Below are 27,410 nucleotides of genomic sequence, written 5' to 3'. Positions count from 1 at the left end.
AGACACAGAATACTAAAAGACTGAGAAAAAAAAGGCTAGGGAGAGAATTTCTTTGGGAAATTAGGTAATTCAAAAGTGCCATGTATGTTGTGAATTTCAGAAGCCACAAAAAATGCCCAGGGCAGAATGTATTCTCAGTAAAGACCTAAGTAAGAAAACCCAAAGCTTTCACCTCTGGCTGATCTCTAGCCCAGAAAAAACGAGCAAATGAAGGTGAAGTAGAATTGTAAATGGTCAGGCTAAGTATTGAAGGACTGTCCCAACACTGAGCCAATGTGCAGACAGAGTCACTGGGAGGATTTTTTTTCCTCAATTTGACTGTAAGGTCTTTTAATTCACTTTCTTTTTAATTCTTTTTCTTTCTCTGCCTCCTTCTCTTTTTTCCCTTAATCCCTTTCTCTTACTCTCACTCTCCCTCTCTCCCTCTTTTTTCTTTCTTTTTATTTGCCATTTGGTATCCAAGGAAATCTCTGCATAAAACACTCAATAAACATAAAGTAACACACACTTCATAGACCACACATGACAAGAAGAGAGGAAATTCACACCCTCTTCTCTATTTTAGAAATGTCACTAAAATAAACACTATACTACAGCCTACAAAAACGTAACAAAAACAAACCCTAAGGAAGATGAAGGATATGATTTCCAATGTTGCTAAATTAAAATATTTAAAATGATTAGTTTTCAACAAAAACCTTTTTAGAGACATGCAAAGAAAGCAGCATCTATCACAGAAAGGAAAAAGAAAATATTAACAAAAATGATCCCTGAGGAAGCACAAGCACTGAACTTAATAGACAAAGGCTTTAAATCAACTATCTTAAATATGCTGAAATCTCAGTATGGGATTCAGTGAAGATATAGAACATAAGGGAATGAAAAATAAAAATTCTGGAGGTGAAAGTATAACAATTTAAGTGAAAAACTCCTAAATACTGGAAACAATTATTAACAAACACAAAAGGAGAAACTGTCAGTGATACAGTAACAGTTCAGTTTCTCAGTCGTGTCCGAGTCTTTGCGACCCCATGAATCACAGCACGCCAGGCCTCCCTGTCCATCACCAACTCCCGGAGTTCACTCAAACTCATGTCCATAGAGTCGGTAATGCCATCCAGCCATCTCATTCTCTGTCGTTCTGGTCTCCTCCCACCCCCAATCCCTCCCAGCATCAGAGTCTTTTCCAGTGAGTCAACTCGTCGCATGAGGTGGCCAAAGTATTGCAGTTTCAGCTTTAGCATCAGTCCTTCCAATAAACACCCAGGATTGATCTCCTCTAGAATGGACTGGTTGGATCTCCGTGCAGTACAAGGGACTCTCAACAGTCTTCTCCAGCACCACAGTTCAAAAGCATCAATTCTTCGGTGATCAGCCTTCTTCACAGTCCAACTCTCACATCCATCTTTAAAATCCCATGTGCATCAATAGACAGATCATCCAGACAGAAAATCAGTAAAGAAACACTGGCTTTAAAAAATGCATTAGTCTCTGAACTAAACAATTATCTACAGGACTTGCCATTCAAAAGAGCAAGATACACATCCCTTTCCAGTGCACATAAAACATTCTCCAGGTTAGAGCATATCATATGCCACAATACTAATATCAATAAATTTAAGAAAACTGAAATCACATAAAGTAATTTTCCCATCATAACTCTATGACACTAGAAACCAACTACAAGAAAGAAAAAAAAAGAAAACTACAACACATGGAAGAATATGCTACTGAACAAACACTGGGTCACAGAAGAAATCAAAGAAAAAAAAAACTGGAGACAAATAAAAATGGAAATACAATGTTCCAATATCTATGAGATACAACAAAAGCAGCTCTAGAAAGGAAATTTATAGCAATACAAGAAAAAAATCCTCAACAAAACACTAGCAAACCAAATTCAACAACACATTAAAAGAATCACACACTTTGATCAAGTGGGATTTATCCCAGAGATGCAAAGATGGCTTAATATATGCAAATCAATCAATGTGATATAATACATTAACAAACTGATGAATAAAAACCATATGGTCATCTCAATAGACGCAGAAAAAGCTTTTAACAAAATTCAACATCCATTTACAATTAAAAACTCTCCAGAAAGTAGGTATAGAGAGAACATACCTCAACATAATAAAACTATATATGATAAGCCTAAAAGCTCATATCATACTCAGTAGTGAAAAGTTTAAAGCATTTTCTCTAAGATCAGGAACAGGACAAAGATGCCCACACTTGCCACTTTTATTTAACACAGTATTAGAAGCCCAAGACACAGCAATCAGACTAGGAAAAGAAATAATAAGTGGAAATCAAATTGGAAAGTAAAAAGTAAAACTGTCACTGTTTATAGATGACATGATGTTATATATAGAAAATTCTAAGGACACCACCAAAAAACTGAGAATAAATGAATTCACTGAAGTGTCAGGATATAAAATTAATATACAGAAATCTGTTGTATTTCTGTATACTAACAGCAAACTATCAAAAAGAGAAATTAAGAAAACAATCCCATTTACAATTGCATCAGAAAGAATAAAATATACAGGAAAATGACTTTTACCCTGAAAACTATAAGACAGTGAAGAAACTGAAGATGACACAGACAAATGGAGAGATGTATGTGTTCATGGACTGGAAGAATTAATACTGTTAAAATAACATAACCATACTACCCAAGGCAATCTACAGATTGAATGCAATCACTATCAAAATACTAACACCATTTTTCATTGAACTAGAAGAAATAATTATAAAATGTGAGTGGTAGCAGGAAAGAACCTGAATCTTCATGACTTTGCATTGGGCAATAAATTCTCAGGTACAATATCAAAAGTAGAAGCAATAAAAGAAAAAATAAATTGGATTCATCAAAATCACAAACTTTTGTGAAAAAAAAAACTTTTGTGTATCAAAGGACATTATCAATAAAGTGAAAAGACGACCTATAAGATTAAAGAAAATATTTGCAAATCATATCAAATAAGAGTCGAGTATCCAGGATCGGAGAAGGCAATGGCAACCCACTTCAGTGTTTTTGCCTGGAGAATCCCAGGGACGGCGGAGCCTGATGGGCTGCCATCTATGGGGTCGCACAGAGTCAGACATTACTGAGGCGACTTAGCAGCAGCAGCAGCAGTATCCAGGATATATAAAACCACAAATAACCCAGTTTTTTAAATGAGCAAAGGACTTAAAGACTTTAATGGAAAAGGATATACAAATATCCAATAAGCACACAAAAAGTTGTTCAACGTTATTAATTTAGGAAATGTAAATAAATCAAAACCACAATGGAATGCCACTTAATATCCAATAGGTTGGCTATAATAAAAAACAAGAACAAAAAACAGTAAGCAAGTGCCATCAAATATGTAGAAAAACTAGAAGACTTACACTTTGCTGGTGGGAATGTAAAATGATTCAGCTATAGTTAAAAAAAAATAAAAACAGACAGTTCAGCAGCTCCTCAAAAAGTTAAACACAAAATTACTACAGTCTAGCAATCTCACTCAAAGATTTATGTACCTTAAAAATTTGAAGCAGATACTTAAGTTAACACATGTACATACATGTTCACAGCAGTATTATTCACAACAAAATAGCAGAAACAACCCATATGTACTATGTCCATCAATGGATGAATGGCATGTACATATGATGGAATATTATTCAACTTTAAAAAGGAATGGACTCTTAATACATGCTACAAAAATACAGAAGAACCTCAAAAACATTATGGTAAGTAAAAGTTCTGGGAACAAAAGGTCACATGTTGTATGATTCCATTTATGAAATATCCAAAATAGGTAAATTCATACAAAAAGCAGATTGATGGTTTTCAGAGGCTGAAAGGTGTGAATGGGGAGTAACTACTTAATAAATGAGTACAAAGTTTACTGAGGGCTGATGAAATGTTTTGGAACTAAAGAGAGGGAGTGATTACACAATATTGTAAACACACTAACTGCCACTGAAATGTTTACTTTCAGTTTAGTTCACTCGCTCAGTTGTGTCAACCCTTTGCGACCCCATGGATTGCAGCACAACAGGCTTCCCTGTCCATCACCAACTCCCGGAGCTTTCTCAAACTCAAGTCCACTGAGTCAGTGATGCCATCCAACCATCTCATCCTGTCATCCCCTTCTCCTCCTGCCTTCAATCTTTCCCAACATCAGGGTCTTTTCAAATGAGTCAGCTCTTCACATCAGGGGGCCAAAGTGTTGGAGTTTCAGCTTCAGCAACAGTCCTTCCAATATATATTCAGGACTGATTTTCTTTCGGATGGACTGGTTGGATCTCCTTGCAGTCCAAGGGATTTTCAAGAGTCATCTCCAACACCACAGTTCAAAAGCATCAATTCTTCGGCGCTCAGCTTTCTTTATAGTCCAACTCTCACATCCATACATGACTACTGGAAAAACCATAGCTTTGACGAGATGGACCTTTGTTGGCAAAGTAATGTCTTTGCTTTTTAACATGCTGTCTAGGTTGGTCATAGCTTTTCTTCCAAGGAGAAAGCGTCTTTTAATTTCATGGCTGCAATCACCATCTGCAGTGATTTTGGAGCCCAAAAAAATAAAGTCTCTCACTGTTTTCCATTGTTGCCCAATCTATTTGCCATAAAATGATGGGACTGGATGCCATGATCTTCGTGTTTCGAATGCTGAGTTTTAAGCCAACTTTTTCACTCTCCTCTTTCACTTTCATCAAGAGGCTCTTTAGTTCTTCTTCGCTTTCTGTCATAAGGGTGGTATCATCTGCATATCTGAGGTTATTAATATTTCTCCCAGCAATCTTGATTCCAGCTTTTGCTTCATCCAGCCCAGCATTTCGCATGATATACTCTGCATATAAGTTAAAGAAGCAGGGTGACAATATGCAGTCTTGACGTACTCCTTTCCTGATTTGGATCCAGTCTGTTGCTCTATGTCCAGTTCTAACTATTGCTTCTTGACCAGCATACAGATTTCTCAGGAGGCAGGTCAGATGGTCTGGTATTCCCATCTCTTGAAGAATTTTCCACAGTTTGTTGTGATCAACAGAGTCAAAGGCTTTGGTGTAGTCAATAAAGCAGAAATAGATGTTTTCTGGAACTCTCCTGCTTTTTTTGATGATCCAATGGATGTTGACAATTTGATCTCTGATTCTACTGCCTTTTCTAAATCCATTTCTAATGAAATTTCATTCAACATAAAATTAACCATTCATGTTGAAAGAAATTTCATTCAAGAATAAAAAAGAAGTTTTGAAAATTTAAAAATATTACTCAAATATCTAAGAAAATTGCTTGTACATTTTACCTTTAATACAGTATCACAATTCTATATATCTATCCCCAAAATACAAAAAGACAAGGCTATTTATTAAAGAACTAATTGCAATAGCAAAAGCATAATGTATACGCTTAGAAGTTGAAGGGTGGTAAATATATTCATATTTGCTTTACTTTTTCTAAAAATTAAAAAATTACTAATTTGAAATAAATTGTTGATTGTAATGGGCTTCCCTGGTGGCTCAGAGGTTAAAGCGTCTGCCTCCAATGCGGGAGACCCGGGTTCGATCCCTGGGTTGGGAAGATCCCCTGGGGAAGGAAACGGTAACCCACTCCAGTATTCTTGCCTGGAGAATCCCATGGATGGAGAAGCCTGGTAGGCTACAGTCCACGGGGTCGCAAAGAGTCGGACACGACTGAGTGACGGAACAAACGAACGAACGAACGAAATTAAAACAAATTATTCATAATTGTTAAGATTTATTGAAAATAGAGTATTAATTTAACTAAAATTACCAATATAAAATTAAATAATTAGTAAATTACTGATTTAAAATTAAATACTTATTTAATTTTTAACTTATTTTAAAAATAAATTTAATAAATTACAATTAAATTATAAATATTTAGTTTTTAATTAAAAAATAAAATTTTGAAACTTTTAAACAAGTATCTATATTTTCATACTCTTCCCCCTACTGAACCTCTATAATATGCTATTCTTATATATTATGAAGGTTATTTGGGGGTTTATGCTGTTTTCAGTATTCTACTATTGCAAATAATGCTTAAACGAATCCCTAAAAATCAAAAGTAAAATAACATACAGAAGTCTAACTTTTATATCAAGTTCATGGAATAACAATTTCAAACTATTTCAAACAGATAAAGATAAAAATCCTCAAGCTGTTTTTAAGAATTGTATTTTTGGTGGTGGTATTATTACTCTCAGACCTTCACAGGACCATCAACTATGCGTTCCTAACAGTAGCCTCTATTAAGATTTTATCAAACTTTTGGCTTCACAATACTACCGAGGGCATATCCTTTTCCATAAAACATTCAGCTAAGAGGACCAATTACTTTACATAAAACCTGCCTAAACTGTCACTTGGAACTTTCACCTTAATCCATCAACCCAAGCATTACTATTTTCTCTCAATCTAAAAGGGGCCCCAGTCTAGGACTTGTTCATCAATATGTTTTGATACCAAAGTACATGGATGTCTGTGTCAAGGAGTACAGAAAGGTCTCTTCTACAGCTGGTGACTCTTTCACCCACTCACTCTTCCCCAGAGCTAAGAGCCAAGGGACCCTGTCCCTCTTGTCCATCTATCTTCATTTTGACTAATCTACCAGATTATTGTCCCAGGTGATTCCACGTCAGAGTTCTTGTTTCCATCTTTGTCAGCTTTTAAAATTCCTTCAAACTGAGATAAACAGAATGGTGCTGCTGAGGTCCCTCTGGAGTTGTAGAACCAGCATTGGCTCCTATTGGGACACTCATTGTTCAACAGTGCTGTATTAACATCTTCGTCTTAACCTCATCAGTGTCCCATATATTCACCCCGCTTCTCATAAACCTCAACCCCTACTGGAACAAATCCTTTGGCTCTCCCTTTCTGCTTTCCTCCTTTTTCTTGTTAATGACTTTTTTTTTACCTTTAATATCGATAAGGGAAACTGAGACAGCAAATCTAATAAGGTTTCTCAGACAGCTGCTTGGTTTTATAACAGAATGGTTTCATGAGGTGCCCATGTAAAAGGAGTCCTCTTAATCACAAGAGTTGATATGACCTGACTATGGGGCATATTCAGTAGAAAAATAATACAATCATCATAAAGTCAACCCAGCATGGCTTGCTATAGAGAGCACAGCCCCGTCATCTGTGATGTTCCACTTGGCATTTATGGAAGAAACACAGTCCCTCTTCTCAGGTACACAGACTACAGTAGGTTTTATCCAGTCCACCAAGCTACCCACTCCCCCAGGTAATCTACTATGAATAGCCATCTGTGATGGTTCTATAGTGAGCTGTGGGTCCTACCTATATCAACCCAATACTCTCTTCCACTCTGAAGCACTTAAAACCAAAGATACTATTCCTAAATTAGTCACTCTCACAATCCATTTAATAAAAGTTCTTCAGGAAGTTGATGACACAGACCACAATATAAGACTACTCGCTGGCACTATAACCCCTGGTTTCAGTAGTTTTACGGTTTCATTCTCTCCCTAACTTTACTACCTTCCTGGTAACCAGTTAGTTCATAAGAGTACTGCTTTTTGTCCTAGAATAATTGTTCCCATTAGGGTTGGCTTTGAAGCTACTGGTAGTAGATCAGACTGAAATCTAAGCTTGGCCCAGCATCAAGATCAGCCCTAGCACTCTGTATTACTTTCATTTTAGCTATTAAAAGTAACAATAGCCAACGGATAATATATTCAGTTTGTTTCTTATTATTCTGCATTTTCTTCTGTATCCAGTGAGTCACCTCATTGGGGGTTGTGGCTACCACTATTTCTAAATTCTATTGCAAAACTTTTGCCTTTAGTAATAGATCACAGCACAGCTGCAGTTTCATATGATCACTGACTACAGAGCCATCCAAGAATCAAAATTTCTTCATTCCCAGTCCTTTAATCCTTTTGCTTCCTACATGTTTCAGTCAGTCAAATCAGATGTAGCATACTTCGTTTTTTTCTGACACCAGCTACAATGACTTTTGACATTAGCTATCCAGAGTTAGAACAAACTTCACAGGTTAATGGCACAATCTTACACAAGACTAACATTTAATTCAGACACCAGCAGCCAAAAAATCTCAGGGGTTCCCAGGCCCTGTACTTCCTACTAACTGACTACAAACTTGGAGGTCCCCAATACTCCCTCAAGGCTTCCCTGGTGGCTCGGCGGGAAAGAATCTGCCTACAAAAACGCAGGAGATGCTGGTTTGAACCTTGGGTCAGGAAGATCCCCTAGAGGAAATGGCAATCCATTCCAGTGTTCTTACCTCGGAAATCCCACAGACAGAGGAAACTGGTGGGCTACAGTTCATGGGGTCGCAAAAGAGTCAGGCATGACTTAGCAACTAAACGACAAACTACTCCATCAGGTTGTTCACCAGAACAACTTACGACACTCAGCAAAGGATTATACTTTAGGATTACACTTGTATTATAGTCCACATGGTATCAATCGCAACCAGCCAAAGGAAGAGACACACGGGGCAAAGTCTAGGGTGGTCCCAAACATGAAGCTTCCGTGTTCCCTCTCCATGGAGTCAGAATAGGTCACCTCCTTGGCAAATGATGAATAACAATAGGCAGAAAGTATGGTTAACCAGGGACATTCACCTGGGATTCGGTATCCAGAGTTTTCATTGGAGTTTCATTACAAAGACATGCGAGGCTCAATCATGGGCTGCATGACTAAACGCAATCTCCAACCCAGTTCCCTTGCTCCCTAGAGGTCAAACTATCAGAGGGCTCAACACCCCAACTTTCTAACTGCATGTCTGGTTTTTCTTGCATGCCCTACCCCCAGCCTGAGTCACCTTGTTAGCATAAACTATCAGGACCCACCATGAACAAAAACACCCCTATCACTTGGGAAATTTCAAAGATGCAGAGGCTCCCACACAAAAACTGAGAACAAAAGTCAGCTGAATTCTTTATTACACAACACAAGACTTAGTATAAGACATAACAAGGCAATAATTAAGACAGTATGTTACTGGCGAAAGAATAGACACACACATCAACAAAACAGAACAGTGAGCTCAAAAGGAGGCCCACACACATACACTCAACAGATTCTGACAAAAGAACAATGGTAATTCAACGCAGAAAGTACAGTCTTCTCAATAAATAGTGCTCGAACTCTTAAGACAAAACTTCATGCAAAAAAATTAACCCAAACATGGCTGTTACACAAAAACTCAATATGGATCACAAACGAAAATGCAAAATATAAGACTATAAAACTTATTGAAGTAAACGAAGTAGAAAAACTATATGACCTTGAGTTTGGTGATGATTTTTAACAATACAACCTACAGCATGATCTGTGAAAGCAAAAAAATTAAGTTGGAATTTATTAAAACTTTGCTCTGTGAAAGACACTTTAAAGAGGATGAAAAGACAAGGTATAGGCTGGGAGAGACACATGCAAATCACATATCTAATAAAAGACATTTCCGAAGTATGCAAAGAACTCTTAAAATTCAATAATAAGAAATCAATTTAAAAATGGACAAAAGATACTAAACTGACACTTAAAGATATACAGATAACAAACACATGATAAATGTTCTATTGTTAGGGAATTTCCAAATTTAAAACAATAACAGAATACTACTGTATACCTATTAGAATGCCTAAAAACAAAACACTGACGATACCAATTGCTGGTGAGAACGGAGAACTAGAATTCTCACACACTGTCAGTGGGAATGCAATTCGGTACAGCCTTTGCAAAACAGATTGGTAATTTCTTATAAGGCTAAACAGTCTTACCACACGATTGAGCAATTGCACTCTGGTATTTTCCCAAATAAAATGAAAACACCTGTCCACATAAATACCTGCAGGTCAATTACAGCAGCTTTATTCATAACAGCCAAAAGTGAAGCAACCAAAATATCCTTTGATAGCTGTGGTAATCCATACAATGAAATATTATTCATCAATAAAAAGAAATGAAGTAGCAAGCCATAAAAAGATATGGATCAGTCTTAAACACATATTGCTAAATCAAAGAAGCCAATATGAAAAAGCTGTATGGTGTATGATTTTAATTATATGGCATTCTTTAAAAGGCAAAATTATAGAGATGTTCTATATACATTAGTGTTTGCAAGGGGTTCATTGCAGGGACGGATAAACACATGAAATATAGGGACATTTTAGGATGGTGAAACTATTCTTTATGAAATAAGACATTAAGTATTTGTCACAGTTCAGTGATCTTTATAGCACACAGAGTAAATCTTAATGCATACGATTTTTTTTAAGTTTATCAAACCACCTCACTGAAGGAGGTGAGGGGAATAAAACATCATCCTAAGTAACTGTGGAAATGAATGGAGTCCAAAAGGCTAAAGGCAAAGGAATTCTACATAAGCACCATACTCTAATTGATAAAGGTATGTCCTGTGGGGTACAAATTAACAATTCTGAAGTGACTACTCATTTAGGTTAGAACAGCAACTTCAATAACTCCTGTGTTAGTTGCTCAGTCATATGCAACTCTTTCTGACCCCATGGACTGTAGCCCAACAAGCTACTCTGTCCATGGCGTTCTCCAGGCAAGAACACTGGAGTGGGAAGCCATTCCCTTCTCCAGGGGATCTTCTGGACAAAGGGATTGAACCCAGGTCTCCTGCATTGCAAGCAGACTCTACCATCTGAGCCAACAGGGAAGCCCAAATATCATTCAATTAGTAAACGCATTTAACTACCCAGTCTCAGCATCCTCATTAACTATAACTAGTTCATAAGGTCTATCTGATCCAACTCACGGAATTCAGTATTTTATTCATAAATATTACTAATTATGCATCTACTCTATGCCACGTTCTCTGCGAGGTAAAAAGGACTTTGTAGTGAATTACTTATTCTTTTTCTTTAACAAACTACTTTTAAATTCACTCACTTTTTCTCTGAAATGGGGGCTCTGACCCAGAAGTTTTAGATAGTCTAACAATTCCATGTTTGTGAAAAATGAAAAAATGTGCAGAAAAAACACTCTACTCATGGTCTTAATATACAGATTGGAAGTGTGTATAAAGATCTGAAATACAGATATTGATATAAAACTTAAATTATATCTGTCTTATTCGAAAATCTGATTTGTAAACATTTATCTTTCTGATTTGAGATACAAGGTTTTTCTCCCTTTCCACTTTCTTAACTTCATAGCTTCATCTCTAACCACTCTCTACTTCACACATCATATTCTTAGCAATGCAGATATTCCTCTCATCAGTTCAGTTCAGTTCAGTTCAGTCGCTCAGTCATGTCCGACTCTTTGCGACCCCATGAATCACAGCACGCCAGGCCTCCCTGTCCATCACCGACTCCCGGAGTTCACTCAAACTCATGTCCATCGAGTCGGTGATGCCATCCAGCCATCTCATTCTCTGTTGTCCCCGTCTCCTCCCACCCCCAATCCCTCCCAGCATCAGACTCTTTTCCATTGAGTCAACTCTTCGCATGAGGTGGCCAAAGTATTGGAATTTCAGCTTTAGCATCAGTCCTTCCAACATCATGATTTTGTGGTCCCTCCAGGTACATGCTATTATTTATGCCCAGAACACTCACCTTCCCTTTTCTTTGACCAGTTGGTCAACTTTGTATCCATTCTTCAAAACTCAACTCAGCTGTCACTTCCTCACAGCATATCATACATATGTTAACACAGCATGCATGGTATCACTTAAAAACTACACTATGACTATATATTTATAATCGCTTATCATACTAGATTTTAAATCCATAAAGAATAAAGACAGCCTTACATATACTCAGTAACTTTAGCACTGAACAGTATGCCTGAGACATACCAGAAGCTCAATAAATAATTACCGAATTGAACTTCATATTAAACAGATTTAATCTACAAGAAATAATAATAATACAGAATGAAGAAAAATATTATGTTTAAAGGGTCACAACAACTACATAAAATAAATTTAAACTTTGTTTTTAAACCTAAAAGCTACATTAATAGGCCAAGAAGCTATGTTAGTAACTAAATGGGCATGGCAGATTCACTAGTCTAGCCAATAAAAAGGAAATTAAGAAAAATTTTGTTTCCTCAACTCATTATGTCCCCTTATTTGTAACAGATCCCTTCCATGAGTTCAAGTTCTGCATCCTGTATCAGAGCATACTGAAAGTATCACTGTCAGTTTGACATGTTCATTTACCTATATAAGGTTGGCCTCAACTTTCTGTAAGCTGTCCCTCCTCTATCAGTCTATGCTAATGTCACATTTTTAGCTACTTGCAACTTGCTATTATGACACGTGGTACCTTAGAAACTTACTTGTAAATAGGTTATGTCACAATGTGTATGGAAAAAGTATTGAATAATATTAAACATTATATTTAGTTTTAAGTGTTTCTATTTATTTTGAATTAAATGGCACATCATCATGACACTGTTTCAACAAGTATATATTGAGTCCTTATTTAGTGCCAGAAACCTAGAAAAGTGATGAGAGAGAGAGATGTTATCACTATATTCAAGACATGTAGTAGGATCTGGAGATTAAAAGCAACTAGATAGACCTGTATAAAGTAGAACAGGCCATGGAGAGCCAGTCAAGTAGTTTAGGTTTGACATTATAAGGAATGGGAAAACCATCAGGAAAAGAAGTCAAACTGGCAATTTAGGATCATTTTGGCAGAATAAATGAGAGCAGCAGTACTAATCATAACTTTTTAAAGTGAAGAGGTAACACTTTTCTCCCTTACAGTCAATGACTAATGGAATTTAATCACTTATACCCTCTTTCAAAATTGCAGATTCCTCTAAGCTCCCCTCTGCCACCACTTTAGTCCAAGCCACTACCACCCGTCACATGAATGGCAGCTTCCAGCATACTGTTTGCCTCTCTTCTAGTTCAATCTTTACACAAAGTATTTTGAAAAAGTAAATGAAGTTATGCCCCTTTCCAGCTTAAAACCAACATTCTTCCAATTACATATATCCTTTTAACCAACTTACTATATTCCCTGGGCCAACTAAGCCTAACCATCATTTTCAAAAAAGCCTTATTTAACACCCACATCAGACCAGGTGTTCCAGCAATATACTTTCACTTGGTAATTTTCCTTTGCAGCACTTTCCTCACTTATCAATTGAAGATAATTAATGAATTAGCTAAATACTTCAACTACATTTGCCTCAACAGAATGTAAGCACTAAAACAGAACCTGCAGCTGTCTTGATCATTGTATCCTCAGAGCTCTGCCCAGGATGGTCACTCAAATATGTTAAATATATCGATGGATGCCTCCCGCTGGGAGCCAGATGATGATGGCTTAGCAAGGACAACACAGAGAAAACTGAATTCCAAAAAAGTTTCCATAGACTTTTATTTGGTTTAAAAAGTTAATCTCTGAATCTTTAAAATTTATTTGCAGTGTTCTATTATAAGGGTCTTTAAGCATCATCTTTAAGGATTTGAAAAAGCTCAACTGGAATTTCAAATCCTGAAAGATGATGCTATGAAAGTACTGCACTTAATATGCCAGCAAATTTGGAAAATTCAGCAGTGGCCACACGACTGGAAAAGGTCAGTTTTCATTCCAATCCCAAAGAAAGGCAATGCCAAAGAATGCTCAAACTACCACACAAATGTACTCATCTCACACACTACTGAAGTCATGCTCAAAATTCTCCAAGCCAGGCTTCAGCAATACATGAACCATGAACTTCCAGATGTTCAAGCAGGTTTTAGAAAAGGCAGAGGAACCAGAGATCAAATTGCCAACATCCGCTGGATCATCGACAAAGCAAGAGAGTTCCAGAAAAACATCTATTTCTGCTTTATTGACTATGCCAAAGCCTTTGACTGTGTGGATCACAATCAACTGTGGAACATTCTGAAAGAGATGGGAATCCCAGACCACCTGACCTGCCTCCTGAGAAACCTGTATGCAGGTCAGGAAGCAACAGTCAGAACTGGACATGGAACAACAGACTGGTTCCAAATAGGAAAAGGAGTACGTCAAGGCTGTATATTGTCACCCTGCTTATTTAGTACATCATGAGGAATGCTGGGCTGGAAGAAGCACAAGCTGGAATCAAGATTGCCGGGAGAAATATCAATAACCTCAGATATGCAGATGACACCACCCTTACGGCAGAAAGTGAAGAGGAACTAAAAGGCCTCTTGATGAAAGTGAAAGAGGAGAGTGACAAAGTTGGCTTAAAGCTCAACATTCAGAAAACTAAGATCATGGCATCTGGTCCCATCACTTCATGGGAAATAGATGGGGAAACAGTGGAAACAGCGTCAGACTTTATTTTTGGGGACTCCAAAATCAGGCGGATACTGATTGCAGCCATGAAATTAAAAGACACTGATTCCTTGGAAGGAAAGTCATGACCAACCTAGATAGCATATTAAAAAGCAGAGACATTACTTAGCCAACCAATGTCCATCTAGTCAAGGCTATGGTTTTTCCCATGGTCATGTATGGATGTGAGAGTTGGACTGTGAAGAAAGCTGATCGCCGAAGAATTGATGCTTTTGAACTGTGGTGTTGGAGAAGACTCTTGAGAGTCCCTTGGACTGCAAGGAGATCCAACCAGTCCATTCTAAAGGAGATCAGTCCTGGGTGTTCATTAGAAGGACTGATGCTAAAGCTGAAACTCCAATACTTTGGCCACCTCATGCGACGAGTTGACTCACGGGAAAAGGTTCTGATGCTGGGAGGGATTGGGGGCAGGAAAAGGGGACGAATGAGAGAATGAGATGGCTGGATGGCATCACCGACTCGATGGACATGAGTCTGAGTGAACTCCAGAAGTTGGTGATGGACAGGGAGGCCTGGCGTGCTGTGATTCATGGGGTGGCAAAGAGTCGGACACGACTGAGCGACTGAACTGACTGAACTGAATATAAGGGTCAGCAAATTTTTTCTTAAAGCTCAGAGAGTAAATATTTTAGGTTTGTGTGCAAAACAGTCTCTGTTGTAACTACTCAGCACTGCCGGAGTAGCACAAAAGAAGCCAGACTATGTGTAAATGTATTACAAAAATTTATCTACATATATAAGTATACATAAATTTATTTACAAAAATATTTATTGGAAGGACTTACGCTGAAGCTGGAACTCCAATACTCTGGCCACCTGATGAGAAGAACTGACTCACTGGAAAAGACCCTGAGCTGGGAAAGATTGAAGGCAGGAGGAGCAGGGGACAACAGAGGATGAGATGGTTGGATGGCATCACCAACTCAATGGGAGTTGGTGATGGACAAAGAAACCTGGCATGCTGCAGTCCATGGGGTAGCAAAGAGTCAGACACAACTGAGAACTGAACTGAACTGATTTACAAAATGAATGGACAGCCTCAAGGCTGTAGCCTGCTGACTCCTGTTAATACACCCCAAAGAAACAGTAGACAGAAATTAAACAAGGCACACTAAAACTAAATATGACAAATACAAACTAAATTGATATTCTAGTATTCCTCTGCTACATTTTTACACCACAGGTAATTTCAAAATTCAATGCAAAAAAAAAAACCTAGGGTCGTCCTATTCCCACATAAGTTACTACAAGGAATATTAGGACATTTAGCATACATTTAAGTTTCAATAAAGTCTAGCAACATCAGTCACCAAGGTAGCAACCCATACCTAGCCAGTTATTCCCTTACAAATGCACAGGTAAAGAAACGTGCAATAAAAGGTGTTGGCATCATGAGTCATAACTACTTACTGTCAAAAGCTTCCAAGCTAGAGTTTGAATCTACATTTTAAAATGGAAAACGTTCTATCTAAATGATAAGGACGTTAAACCTGCCTACTATAAGAAGATAAGTCAAGGCTGATAGAACAGAAAAAGAAAGCCAGGAACATCTGGTTCAAACACTTCTTTAGTCTTCCATAAAAATCCTTCCAAAAATAAAAGCAGTCCATGTGATGATTTAAAATTATCAATCCCTAAATATTTAAGGGTCAGGAAATCAGTCATTGTGACATTTTAATTCAATTCCTCTGCGATGGGAGCTCTTATATTGGTCACAGCACCACAGCAAAGATGATTCTGAGTATGGTTTGCTGTACTCACAACAGTGGAAAATGCTTCCGCTTAAAGCTGTGTACATACAGTATGATTCTGACAATATTTACTAGCAAAAAAAAAAAAAAATGCTGTATTTCCTGTTCAAAGAAGTTAAATATCAACTAAAAGTTTACTGAGTTTTAAAATGCTCGGTTATCCTGAGTAGATATAAGGCTGAAAATCAAGAATACCAACTGAGAGTACAATAGTCAGTAAGCTAGCTCCCAACCTATCAATATCAATTTACTCAAACCACCTAAATTCAACAAAATCTGAAGAAAGAGTTACTCACTGGTCCATAGCTACTTCAAAGGATTATTATAGAAACATGAAAAGATAAATAAAAAGGGTACTGCAGTGAACAAAGGTAACTTTGAATCAGGACCTATGGCAGAGTCTTCAAGACCAGCCCCAGTTAGGTGGTTCACAAGAAGGACTCATAGGACTCAACAGTCATATATATTCACAGCGAAGACGTGGGCCAGCACAAGGGCATGAAACAAAATGAGAAAAGGAAAAGTCAGATGGGGCAAAACTGAAGAAATGAAGCAGAGCTTTGAGTCCTCTCCCAGCAGAATCAACACACATGCTCAATTCCTCTAACAAGTTGCAACAACACATGAAAACGGTTGTCTATTACACACATCCCCAGGAAATTCAGTGGTTTTTAATTGAGGGCTGGTGACATGGGCACCCTCTGCCTAGGATATACAAAAATTTCAGAACCCCAAAAGGAAAGCAGGTATACAGCATAAACCACATATACAGCTGAGGCACAGTGAACCACTCTTACCACTTAGGGAAAGTTTTGCATCACACTAAGGGAACCGTTTACCAGCAAAGGGTCAGCCTTTCTAAGGATAGGCAATCTCAGCTGCTATGTTAATTAAGTCTTTTTTTTTCCCCACACAGCACCCCAAGTATATTATGAAAAAATATTAATGAGGGTAAATTATTATGCCTCATACCACTTCAGACAGAAGTCTTAAATGTAAAAAAAAATGAAAACAACAGGATAATAATAAATAGCTAACATTTATTGAGCTCTTAGTATTTCCCTGGCATTAATTATTTTATATGTATGACCTTACTTAAGGTTCACAGCAATCCTATGGGGTAGTCTGAGATGATACTCAAAATACTCAATGACCACTGTCACATGTCTGTTAAAACATTCAGGCATGTACTGCCCAATATCAGCCCTAGAGATACGTGCTGTTATTATCCCCATTCTATTACCAAAAAAAAAAAAAAAGGAACAGAGACTCCAAAGGTATACAATTAGTACATGACAGTAATGGGATTTTTAATCTAATTTGCTTCAAAGCCCTGGTTCTTAATTATTTGCTATATTGCCTCTCAACATACTCGGAGAAGGCAATGGCAAGCCACTCCAGTACTCTTGCCTGGAAAATCCCATGGACGGAGGAGCCTGGTAGGCTGCAGTCCATGGGGTCGCTAAGAGTCGGACACGACTGAGAGACTTCACTTTCACTTTTCACTTTCATGCATTGGGGAAGGAAATGGCAACCCACTCCAGTGTTCTTGCCTGGAGAATCCCAGGGACGGGGGAGCCTGGTGGGCTTCCATCTATGGGGTCACACAGAGTCGGACACAACTGAAGTGACTTAGCAGCCGCAGCTCTCAACATACTAAGTACTTTGTATGGCCCCAGGACTAGAAAACGATGTCTTATACACACACATACACACAGTAAAATCTGTAAAGAAAAATATTACTAAACTTATTTACACAAAAAATTTAAAACCATACATGATAAAGGCAACAAAAATGTATAAATAAAACTGGTAAAATATACTAATTCTGAAAAATAGACGCCTTAAGACAAAAGATATAATGAGGGTTAGAGAAGATCACTACACAATGACTGAAAGTCCAATTTACCAAGGAAACAACTCTAAACAAATATACACCTAATAAAATTCATTTAAAGTAGAAAAAACAAAAATTTTGTAGAATTTTAGAGAAAAATGGTAAACCCACTATCACATTCTTTTCAACTTAATCAACTCTCCATCCTTTCTCAAACTGTCTTCCTCTTAGATCCAAAGAGAATGACACATAGACACCATTCTGTTGCAAAGCACAGAATATGTTTGTTGTTTACCATCTCATATACACAGGCCAGATAACCAAGAAGGAAATTCGTGAACTGTAGAGACTAATGGACAATTCAGATATGTACTGAACTCTTCCAGAGGCTATCTCATCATTTAAGTAATAAAAACAACGAACTGTCTGAAAAATGTCTGGTACCAGGTGGCTGACTGCTGCCATCTGCTGGACTCAATGCTCATTTCAACTCCAATCATACTTAAAAAGTTCTATCTAGTAAGACAGCACATAATGCTCTTAAACTGTAACCTTTTCTGAACTTTCTTTATCTAAAGAAATAAGAGATGATGCCTCTAAATTAAGTACGTGTCCTCTCCATGTCTGTGCAATTTAACAAGCTTCTGGTAATGACCTTTATTTTTTTCCAAAGTCACAGGTTTACATGGAGATAGAAAATTCCATCACCTAAAATCTTCCTGGAATTTAATACATCCACAAGGACTACCAGTTTTCCTTACAACTACTTGAAAATTGTATTTTATGTACTAAGTAATCATAGAGAATAGTTTCAATCACACCAATTATGCTTTATTCACATTGCATATAATCCACATTACTAGCAATTTTTCTTAAAATGTGCATGTATAAATATATCGTAGGTCTTCCAGTGCTCATGCATGTCTGGTTCCCTTGGCTACCAGGCACACAGGAAAATTACACTTCCTGCCCACTCAATACATAAGATTAACTCAAGTTTAGTAAATTGTGAGTAAAAGTGCCATATGCCATCTGCAGGCCAAAGCAGTAACTGCATGTGTAAATCCTCTGTCAGTAGACTGCTTGTGTGACATCCTCATTACCACAGGGACAAAGGGTCTCAGAAGCCCACAATGAAGCCCCAAGATCAAAGTGGCTTAGAACACTGAAGACAGCTGCCCTACAGAGTTGTCCAGACCTACAATAGACTTTGTAAGGGTAAAAAATAAACTTTCATTTTGTTGCTGCTGCTACTGCTACTAAGTTGCTTCAGTCGTGTCCGACTCTGTGCGACCCCATAGACGGAAGGAAGACCACCAGGCTCCCCCGTACCTGGGATTCTCCAGGCAAGAACACTGGAGTGGGTTGCCATTTCCTTCCCCAATGCATGAAAGTGAAAAGTGAAGGTGAAGGCACTCAGTCATGTCTGACTCCTTGCGACCCCATGGACTGCAGCCTACCAGGCCAGGCAAGAGTACTGGAGTGGGGTGCCACTGCCTTCTGTTAATTTTGTTAGGTCACTGCAAACTGGTATTGAGAATGCTACCACAGCACAGCCTAGCCCAGGGTTTCTCAACAGCAGCACTATTGACATCGTGGGCTAGATAATTCTTTGTTGTGGGTGTTATCCTGTGTATTCAGTTGAGTTCAGTCGCTCAGTCATGTCCAACTCTCCGCGACCCCATGAATCACAGCACGTCAGGCCTCCCTGTCCATCACCAACCCCCGGAGTTCACTCAAACTCATGTCCATCGAGTCCGTGATGCCATCCAGCCATCTCATTCTCTGTAGTCCCCTTCTCCTCCCACCCCCAACCTTTCCCAGCATCAGACTCTTTTCCAGTGAGTCAACTCGTCGCATGAGGTGGCCAAAGTATTGCAGTTTCAGCTTTAGCATCAGTCCTTCCAATGACAGGATGTTAAACAGTATCCCAGTGTCTATCCATTAAGTTACCAAGCAGCATTCCTCAATGTGACAAAAACATCTCTAGACAATGCCTTCCTCTACCTTGAGAAACTGAAAAATACAATATGCCTATATGAATATATGCATGTGTATTTATTTATGTAGAGCTGACCTTTGAACAACACAAGGTTAGAGGTGCTAACCCTCTGCACCGTTGAAAATCCACGGTTAGCTACAGCTGGCACCCCATATATGCTGTTCTCCACATCCACAGTTCCGCATCCACAAATCCAACCGACCACAGACTGTGCAGTACTGTAGTGTTTCTACTACTGAAATAAATTCACAGATAAGTATACCCTCATAATTCAAACCCATGTTGTTCAAAAGTCAACTGCATTATGAATGTATATGAGACCATAATTAACTCAATCTTTATATGACACAAATATATGCTTTATTATGTATTTAAGACCAGATATTTTGTAGATCCTTAAGAAATATGTATTCCCATTTCTCAGATTAGCAGAGTTAATTCACAAACTTACAAAAATCCAAACATCCCAAGTCTCTCTATAGCAAAGTAAACAAAACTTTCCCAAATGGTACATAAATCCATACATACTATGCTGTTCATTTCGGAGGACTCATAGCTCCCAACTGGGTGGACATTTCCAATGGGCTCCAAGCCCTCTTCATCCCACATGTATGTTCCATCAGAGCTATCAGACGGAGAGAGTTCAAATGAAGAACCAGCTCTGTAATCGGTGTCTGGTGAAATCAAGTTATTTCCAGAAGCATGTTTTGAACATTCACTCCTGTCTTCAATTGAATTTTTAAAAGAGAGGGGGAAAAAAGTAATTAGTTCACAAAATATAATTATTTATTTCAAAAAAATAAATTATTAAATTTTAATAAGTTGATACAGCAAAAGAGTTGGCAAAAAAGTATTCATAATTAGTACATTCTAAATCTAAACAATAAAAAATCAAGATGTAAAATCTTAAAAATAACCTACTGAAATATTTCCTAATAAATTTCATTGAGCCATTTTTCACTTCTGCAGTATTTCTGGAAATATAAATAAAGCCTCATATTCTTTGAATATTTCCTATGGTATTTATTTTTAAGCACTGCCCAGGAAACTCCTTACTCTGTGTTTATCATTTAATCTTGCAGTTGCTTCCTAATAAGGAAACAAATTGCTCCAGCAGTCATTCCTAACTAAAAGTCCCTCAAGACAGTCAAGAGTTTATACATATCTTCAGGGATTGCCTACTCCCTCGATCAGACTACATACCTCTACCCAAACCCTTAGTTTGTTCTTTTTTCAGTCCAGATAGGCAAAGAGAGAGATTTTCTCCAGTATTCAGCACCAGGATTACCAAGTATAAGAAGAAATGTCAAACAGGTGCTATCTCTCTTCTCTCATTAAAAAAAAAAAGCTCCTGCAAAAGTATAACCATTACATTTGTTAAGCAAGAAAATCTAAGTCTTCCTTAAAAAAATGAAAACTGTCTAGGATAAAACAATTCATTAGATTGGACATAACGTCTATTAATCCATTCACCCTTTGGTACAGCTTTACTCAACACACAGCAGTGATCTAGTTCCTAAGGGAACAGATGGTTTAAAATAGGATGCCACTAATTGGAGGAAGCAGGGAAAAAATAGTAATTTTGAAACAAGCAGGAATAACCCTAGTATGACAAAGAACAAAGGTAAGATACTACAGGGGAATGGATGTTTTAAGGATGTTGTTTTAGCATGAAAAATAGGACAAGGAACAAAAGTCACAAGTAAAGTAAATGTTGCTCCATTCCAATTTTGTCTAGATCCATCCCTCCATGAAATTGTTAGTATTTTGAAATTAATCAGAAAATAATCCTAAGTATAAATTCAGCTATATTATCGAGAAGAAAACAAAAAAATTAAGGACATTAATATTTACCAGAGACACTTATATCTATCCATTCATCAGTTTTACTGAAGGATTTTTCATTTTCCTTGGGGGAATCAAACATATCTTTTGGTGGTACATTTTCACACTTTTCTTCTTTGAGAGTAATTTCCTCTGGAGTTATTCTAGTTCTGCTGGAGTCTTCTATATCTATAAAATCATCACTAAAGTCTTCACTTAAATCATTCTTATCAGAAGACGACAAAGAAGACAAGGAAATGTCATCCACATCATCACTCAGGTATCTAATTTTAGCATCACGCTTCATGGTCTGGTCATTTTCTGTTCTATAACTATCATTTTCAATTAGTTCTTGGTCCTTATCCACAGCTCTGTCTTTATCCACAAGTGCAGCGTCTTCCTCTATACATGTGTCAGCAGGTGAATTTTTATTACCATCAACTGTGAGAGTCCCAGAAAACGGAGGTCGGCTAGATTTCAGAAGAGAGGGATGAACCATCCTATAACCGAAAGTGGAAGTTACACCCTGGCCATTTGGTAAAGCCAACTTCTTTCCACCAGCAGCATAAGGCCTATTAAATCCATATCCTAAATGTTCATTCCCATTGAGGGCTTCTGACTGCCGGGAATTTCTTGTTAGCATACTTGACCTCAGAGGCACTCTAATGGGTAGCTGTTGGTTCTGATAAGGCTTTGTAAGATCTGCAGCTCTATTGAAGGAATGTGATCTGGTTATAGATGAAGGTGGAAGGAATGAATTCTGAATGGAATGTGAAAAACTCTGTGACCTTACCATTTTTTCACAAGCAAGTGATTTGATATTATCTAGAGATTGTGCTAAGCTTTCTCCAGAACTGCCTCTGGTGGCACAAGAGTTTGCTCTAGGCCTTTGTATGCTACCAGCTGATCGGTTTCCATAAAATCCATTCAACTGAGATTTTGGAGCACTGACTGAAGCATATGAAGTCCTTCCTAACAACGTGCCTTTGGTGAATTTACCCAAATTAGATGGTCCAGACAAAGACTTTTGGTTTAACTCCTCTGTAGATGACACAAACATAGTGGATGGCTTTGCTAACTTTGATGTGAGTAGAGAAATATTTTTCAAACCTCCTTTCATCCCATTTTTATCAAACACTCCTTGAGTAGGTACAATTTTTTCAGGATCAATTACTTTAGCATGTGAACTCTGAGTATTATTAGGCTCTTCAGGATTTTGTGCACTAAACTCATATTTATTTGCTGTTCTCCAGTTAAATGAATGGGACGATGAACAATCAGAGCCATTATTTTTGATGTAACTTTTGACGCTGCTACTCTTGGAAGTTCCCAACAAATTAACAGGTTTCCCATTTGGCATTGGCTGCAGTGTACTTCTTACAGATTTTGTTCCATACTTTGGCAACTTGGAACCCAAAAAAGTCTTGATTTGTGTTTTCTCTTCCATGAGCTATATGGTGCATTTGTTCTTAAAATTTGACAGAATCTGAGGAGACAAAAGAATAAACATTCCTAAATAAAGATAATAACATGGATTATCACATAATATGAATGCATATTCTTAAATAATTATATGCAGGAAAGTCCAAAAGCTACTCATGATTCCTACAGAACTCTTAATAAATACTGAATGTACTAATTAATAACTTAATATTAAAAGAAAATAAAGAACATCTTTATAAGCAATTGTATAAACCTGGGCTATGGATGATGATAGCAAAATCCAGAAATAATAAAATTAGACAATACATCTGTACAGAAAATAACACTTCTGTAGCACAACTTCCAATTTCTAACCCAAATTATTTTTCTGTTTAAGAAGACTTTATTTTCTTGGGCTCCAAATCACTACAGACAATGAATGCAGCCATGAAATGAAAAGATGCTTGCTCCCTGGAAGAAAAGCTATGATAAATCTAGATAGCATATTAAAAGAGAAACATCACTTTGCCAACAAAGGTCCATAGCAGCAAAGCTATAGTTTTTCCAGTAGTCATGTACAGATGTGAGAGCTGGACCATAAAAAAAGGCTGAGCACTGAAGAACTGACGCTTTCAAACTGCAGTGCTGGAGAAGACTCTTGAGAGTCCCTTGGACAGCAAGATCAAACCAGTCAATCCTGAAGGAAATCAACCCTAAATATTCACTGGAAGGACTGATGCTAAAGCTGAAGCTCCAATATTTTGGCCACCTGATGCAAAGAGCCAACTCACTGGAAAAGACCCTAATGCTGGGAAAGACAGAGGGCAGGAGGAGAAGGAGGCGACAGAGGATGAGATGATTGGGTGGCATCATCAACTCAATGGACATGAGTTCGAGCAAACTCTGGGAGATGATGAAGGACAGGGAAGACTGCAGTCCATGGCATCATAAAGAGTGACTAAACAACAACAACATCTCCTTTAAAAATAAAAATGTATGATTTTGTTGTTGTTGTTTTTAAGCACACATGCTCTTACAAAAACTTTAAACTTCCATTATTAAAGTTTATGGGAAGGACGCAGATAAAGAATCCAATAGCAGCAAAAAACGTCATTCTGGCATTAAGGAATAAAATGTCAGCTGTCATTTTAAACAAATATCTCAAAAGTATATCTATCCAGGAATATAAACATATACTACTGTTAGTGCCAGAGTGAGAAGCAAAATGATTTAGTAACATTGATTAATCCATTAATCTCAACTTCTCAAGATTTATTTTAAAGGTAATTAAAAAAACAATAAAAAGGTTCAAAGTACACACAAGAGCATAAAACGAGAAACAGAGTCCTCTGAGTAACTATTTACTATATTACAATATGTCATGTGATGACATTACATTTGAGATTAATATTAAATATTAAAAATACTAAGATGTAAGAGGAGAGTGAAAAGGTTGGCTTGAAGCTCAACATTCAGAAAACAAAGATCATGGCATCTGGTCCCATTACTTCATGGGAAATAGATGGAAAAACAGTGGAAACAGTGTCAGACTTTATTTTTGGGGGCTCCAAAATCACTGCAGATGCTGACTGCAGTCATGAAATTAAAAGACGCTTGCTCCTTGGAAGGAAAGTTATGACCAACCTTGATAGTATATTAAAAAGCAGAGACATTACTTTGCCAACCAAGGTCCGTCTAGTCAAGGCAATGGTTTTTCCCGTGGTCATGTATGGATGTGAGAGTTGGACTGTGAAGAAAGCTGATCGCCAAAGAATCGATGCTTTTGAACTGTGGTGTTGGAGAAGACTCTTGAGAGTCCCTTATACTGCAAGGAGATCCAACCAGTCCATTCTAAAGGAGATCAGTCCTGGGTGTTCATTGGAAGGACTGATGCTGAAGCTGAAACTGCAATACTTTGGCCACCTCATGCGACGAGTTGACTCACTGGAAGACTCTGATGCTGGGAAAGGTTGGGGGCGGGAGGAGAAGGGGACGACCGAGAATGAGATGGCTGGATGGCATCACCGACTCTGTGGACATGAGTTTGGGTGAACTCCGGGAGTTGGTGATGGACAGGGAGGCCTGGAGTGCTGTGGTTCATGGGGTCGCGGAGAGTCGGACACGACTGAGCGACTGAACTGAACTGAACTGAACTGAAGATGTCCCAACAGTAACAAAAATGTAATATGGCCGCTATAAGATCTCTGCGGTTATACAGACATGTTTTAAGACCACATACAAGAGCAAAATTCAAATAAAAGCAAAATGCATGCCATAGGGTCACTGATTTTTTTTAACTATGTTTCTTAAGACAATGTCTTTAATTTGTTGGTTTTATTTTTTCAATTAAAAAATACTGATTCTAATTTCTGACCTTAAGAATTAGAGAGTTTCTAAAGTATGTACGTGTTAGTTATTAGTCATGTCAAATATACATAGTTAGAAAATCATACATTTAAGCAATAAATAAAAGATAGTGGGGTGAAACAGAATTACAGAACTTCCTATCCTCAATAATAAATAAAAGGGACAGAATATACAAAATGTGTGTTTGTGTGTGTGTGATTTTTCAGCCAAAAACCCACCAGCTATAATCAAAGAAGAAAATGCTTAAACAAAAAATCTCTAAATTTTAAAAAGTGTGGCAGAAAAAGATTCCGTACAGTGTGGTTGTTCCTAGCCTGATTACACTGCCTAGAAGGAGTAATAAGAGAAAGCTGGTGAGTTGAGAAAACTTGGAAGCTAATAAATATCCTCTAGTTTGGATGGAAAGACCTGATTAGGTATGCCCTAGAAAAGTCCAGGAAAACATCTTCAGCACAGCTTTGAAACCTAAGCTGAAGCAGGAAGAGTGACTATCACATTAGAACAACTTTCTAAAATGTATATAGGCTTACTGATCAAATAAGCCAATATTCCTCATACACAATGTTTGAGATTATGAAAATGTAAACTGTTCAAATTGAATGACTATTCTAACAAACATTTTATTTCAACAATAATTATGTTTATAGAAAATATATACTTAGACATCAGCTTACAGATAATTTCCAAGAAACTTAAGGTAACAAAAGCTTAGACAAACTAAATTAATTAATGGATAATCATTGGCTTGCTACATCATTTCTAAGTAAGAATACTAAAACTTTGATTACTAAGAATAATTTCAAGTTTGCATATTTTGCTTCTTGTTATTGTATGCTACAGAAAGACTCTATCTTTGGGACATGTAAATGAACATGTTCATTTCTGTTACTTACAGAATCTGTATAATGAATCCCACTTTTATAAAAATAACATGATAAATAAAGATATCACAGAGAGAGTATGTGTACACCTGTATATTTAAACACAAAAAAACTGTTAATAGTGATTACCATTAGGGAAGTGAGAATTTAGTGAAAAAAAGGCTTCTTTTACTTTTAATCATTATTGCTTATATACTTTAAATATACCCATATATTTGCCACTTTAAAATGTTTTAACCAAAAAAATGCATTAAAATTTTTTAAAAATTTATTCAGTAACAAGTTCTTAAAAATTATTTAAAATTAAGTTTAATAGTACATGAATATACTTCAGTTCAATTCAGTTCAGTCGCTCAGTCGTGTCCGACTCTTTGCGACCCCATGAATCACAGCACGCCAGGCCTCCCTGTCCATCACCAACTCCCAGAGTTCACTCAAACTCATGTCCATCGAGTCAGTGATGCCACCCAGCCATCTCATTCTCTGTCGTCCCGTCTCCTCCTGCCCACAATCCCTCCCAGCATCAGAGTCTTTTTCACTGAGTCAACTCGTCACGTGAGGTGGTCAAAATATTGGAGTTTCAGCTTTAGCATCAGTCCCTCCAAAGAACACCCAGGACTGATCAAAAGACATAAAATAGAAGTCTGAATTAAAAAGCAGAAAAGGTTCTTTTAGTCAACAGATATCATTTCAATCTCTCCAAACTTAAACCTCAATTTAATGTTTCACATCGATTTTATCTTTAAATTTTTATACTAAATTCAGCATTTCCATTCCACAATTCCAGTTCTTACCCTCACCTCTTTCTGCATGACTACAAAGGCTTCCTCCGTTATCAAGATTTCCCCTTCACTTCTATACAGACTGTCAACAGTTATTCTCTCAAAGCACAGATCTGATCATATCATTCTACAGATTAAAAACCACATGTGGCCCAGGATCAAAAAAACAAAACCCAAACCCACTGTACAGAGATCAAGTTTCTCTGTT

At 37.4% G+C, this 27,410-nt stretch overlaps 1 protein-coding gene across 3 annotated transcripts in view; it reads right to left on the bottom strand.

The window, feature by feature from the left end:
• The window catches only part of CCSER2 (coiled-coil serine rich protein 2), a 179,554-nt gene that overhangs the window by 113,807 nt on the left and 38,337 nt on the right, over window positions 1-27,410 (bottom strand). For all 3 annotated transcript variants that reach the window (XM_088842069.1, XM_055425313.2, XM_055425314.2), the window contains 2 exons: window positions 21,781-23,236; window positions 20,455-20,651 (listed from right to left, as the gene is read on the bottom strand). In XM_088842069.1, the coding sequence (XP_088698195.1) occupies window positions 20,455-20,651; window positions 21,781-23,197 (1,614 nt within the window). In that variant the 5' untranslated portion in view covers window positions 23,198-23,236. The remainder of the gene's footprint in view (window positions 1-20,454; window positions 20,652-21,780; window positions 23,237-27,410) is intronic.

This window comes from Moschus berezovskii, chromosome 12 (assembly GCF_049115385.1).
Source record: "Moschus berezovskii isolate FMDL1 chromosome 12, NW_MosBer_1.0, whole genome shotgun sequence".
Taxonomy (NCBI): Eukaryota; Metazoa; Chordata; class Mammalia; order Artiodactyla; family Moschidae; genus Moschus; species Moschus berezovskii.
This window is presented reverse-complemented; position numbering and strand designations above follow the sequence as displayed.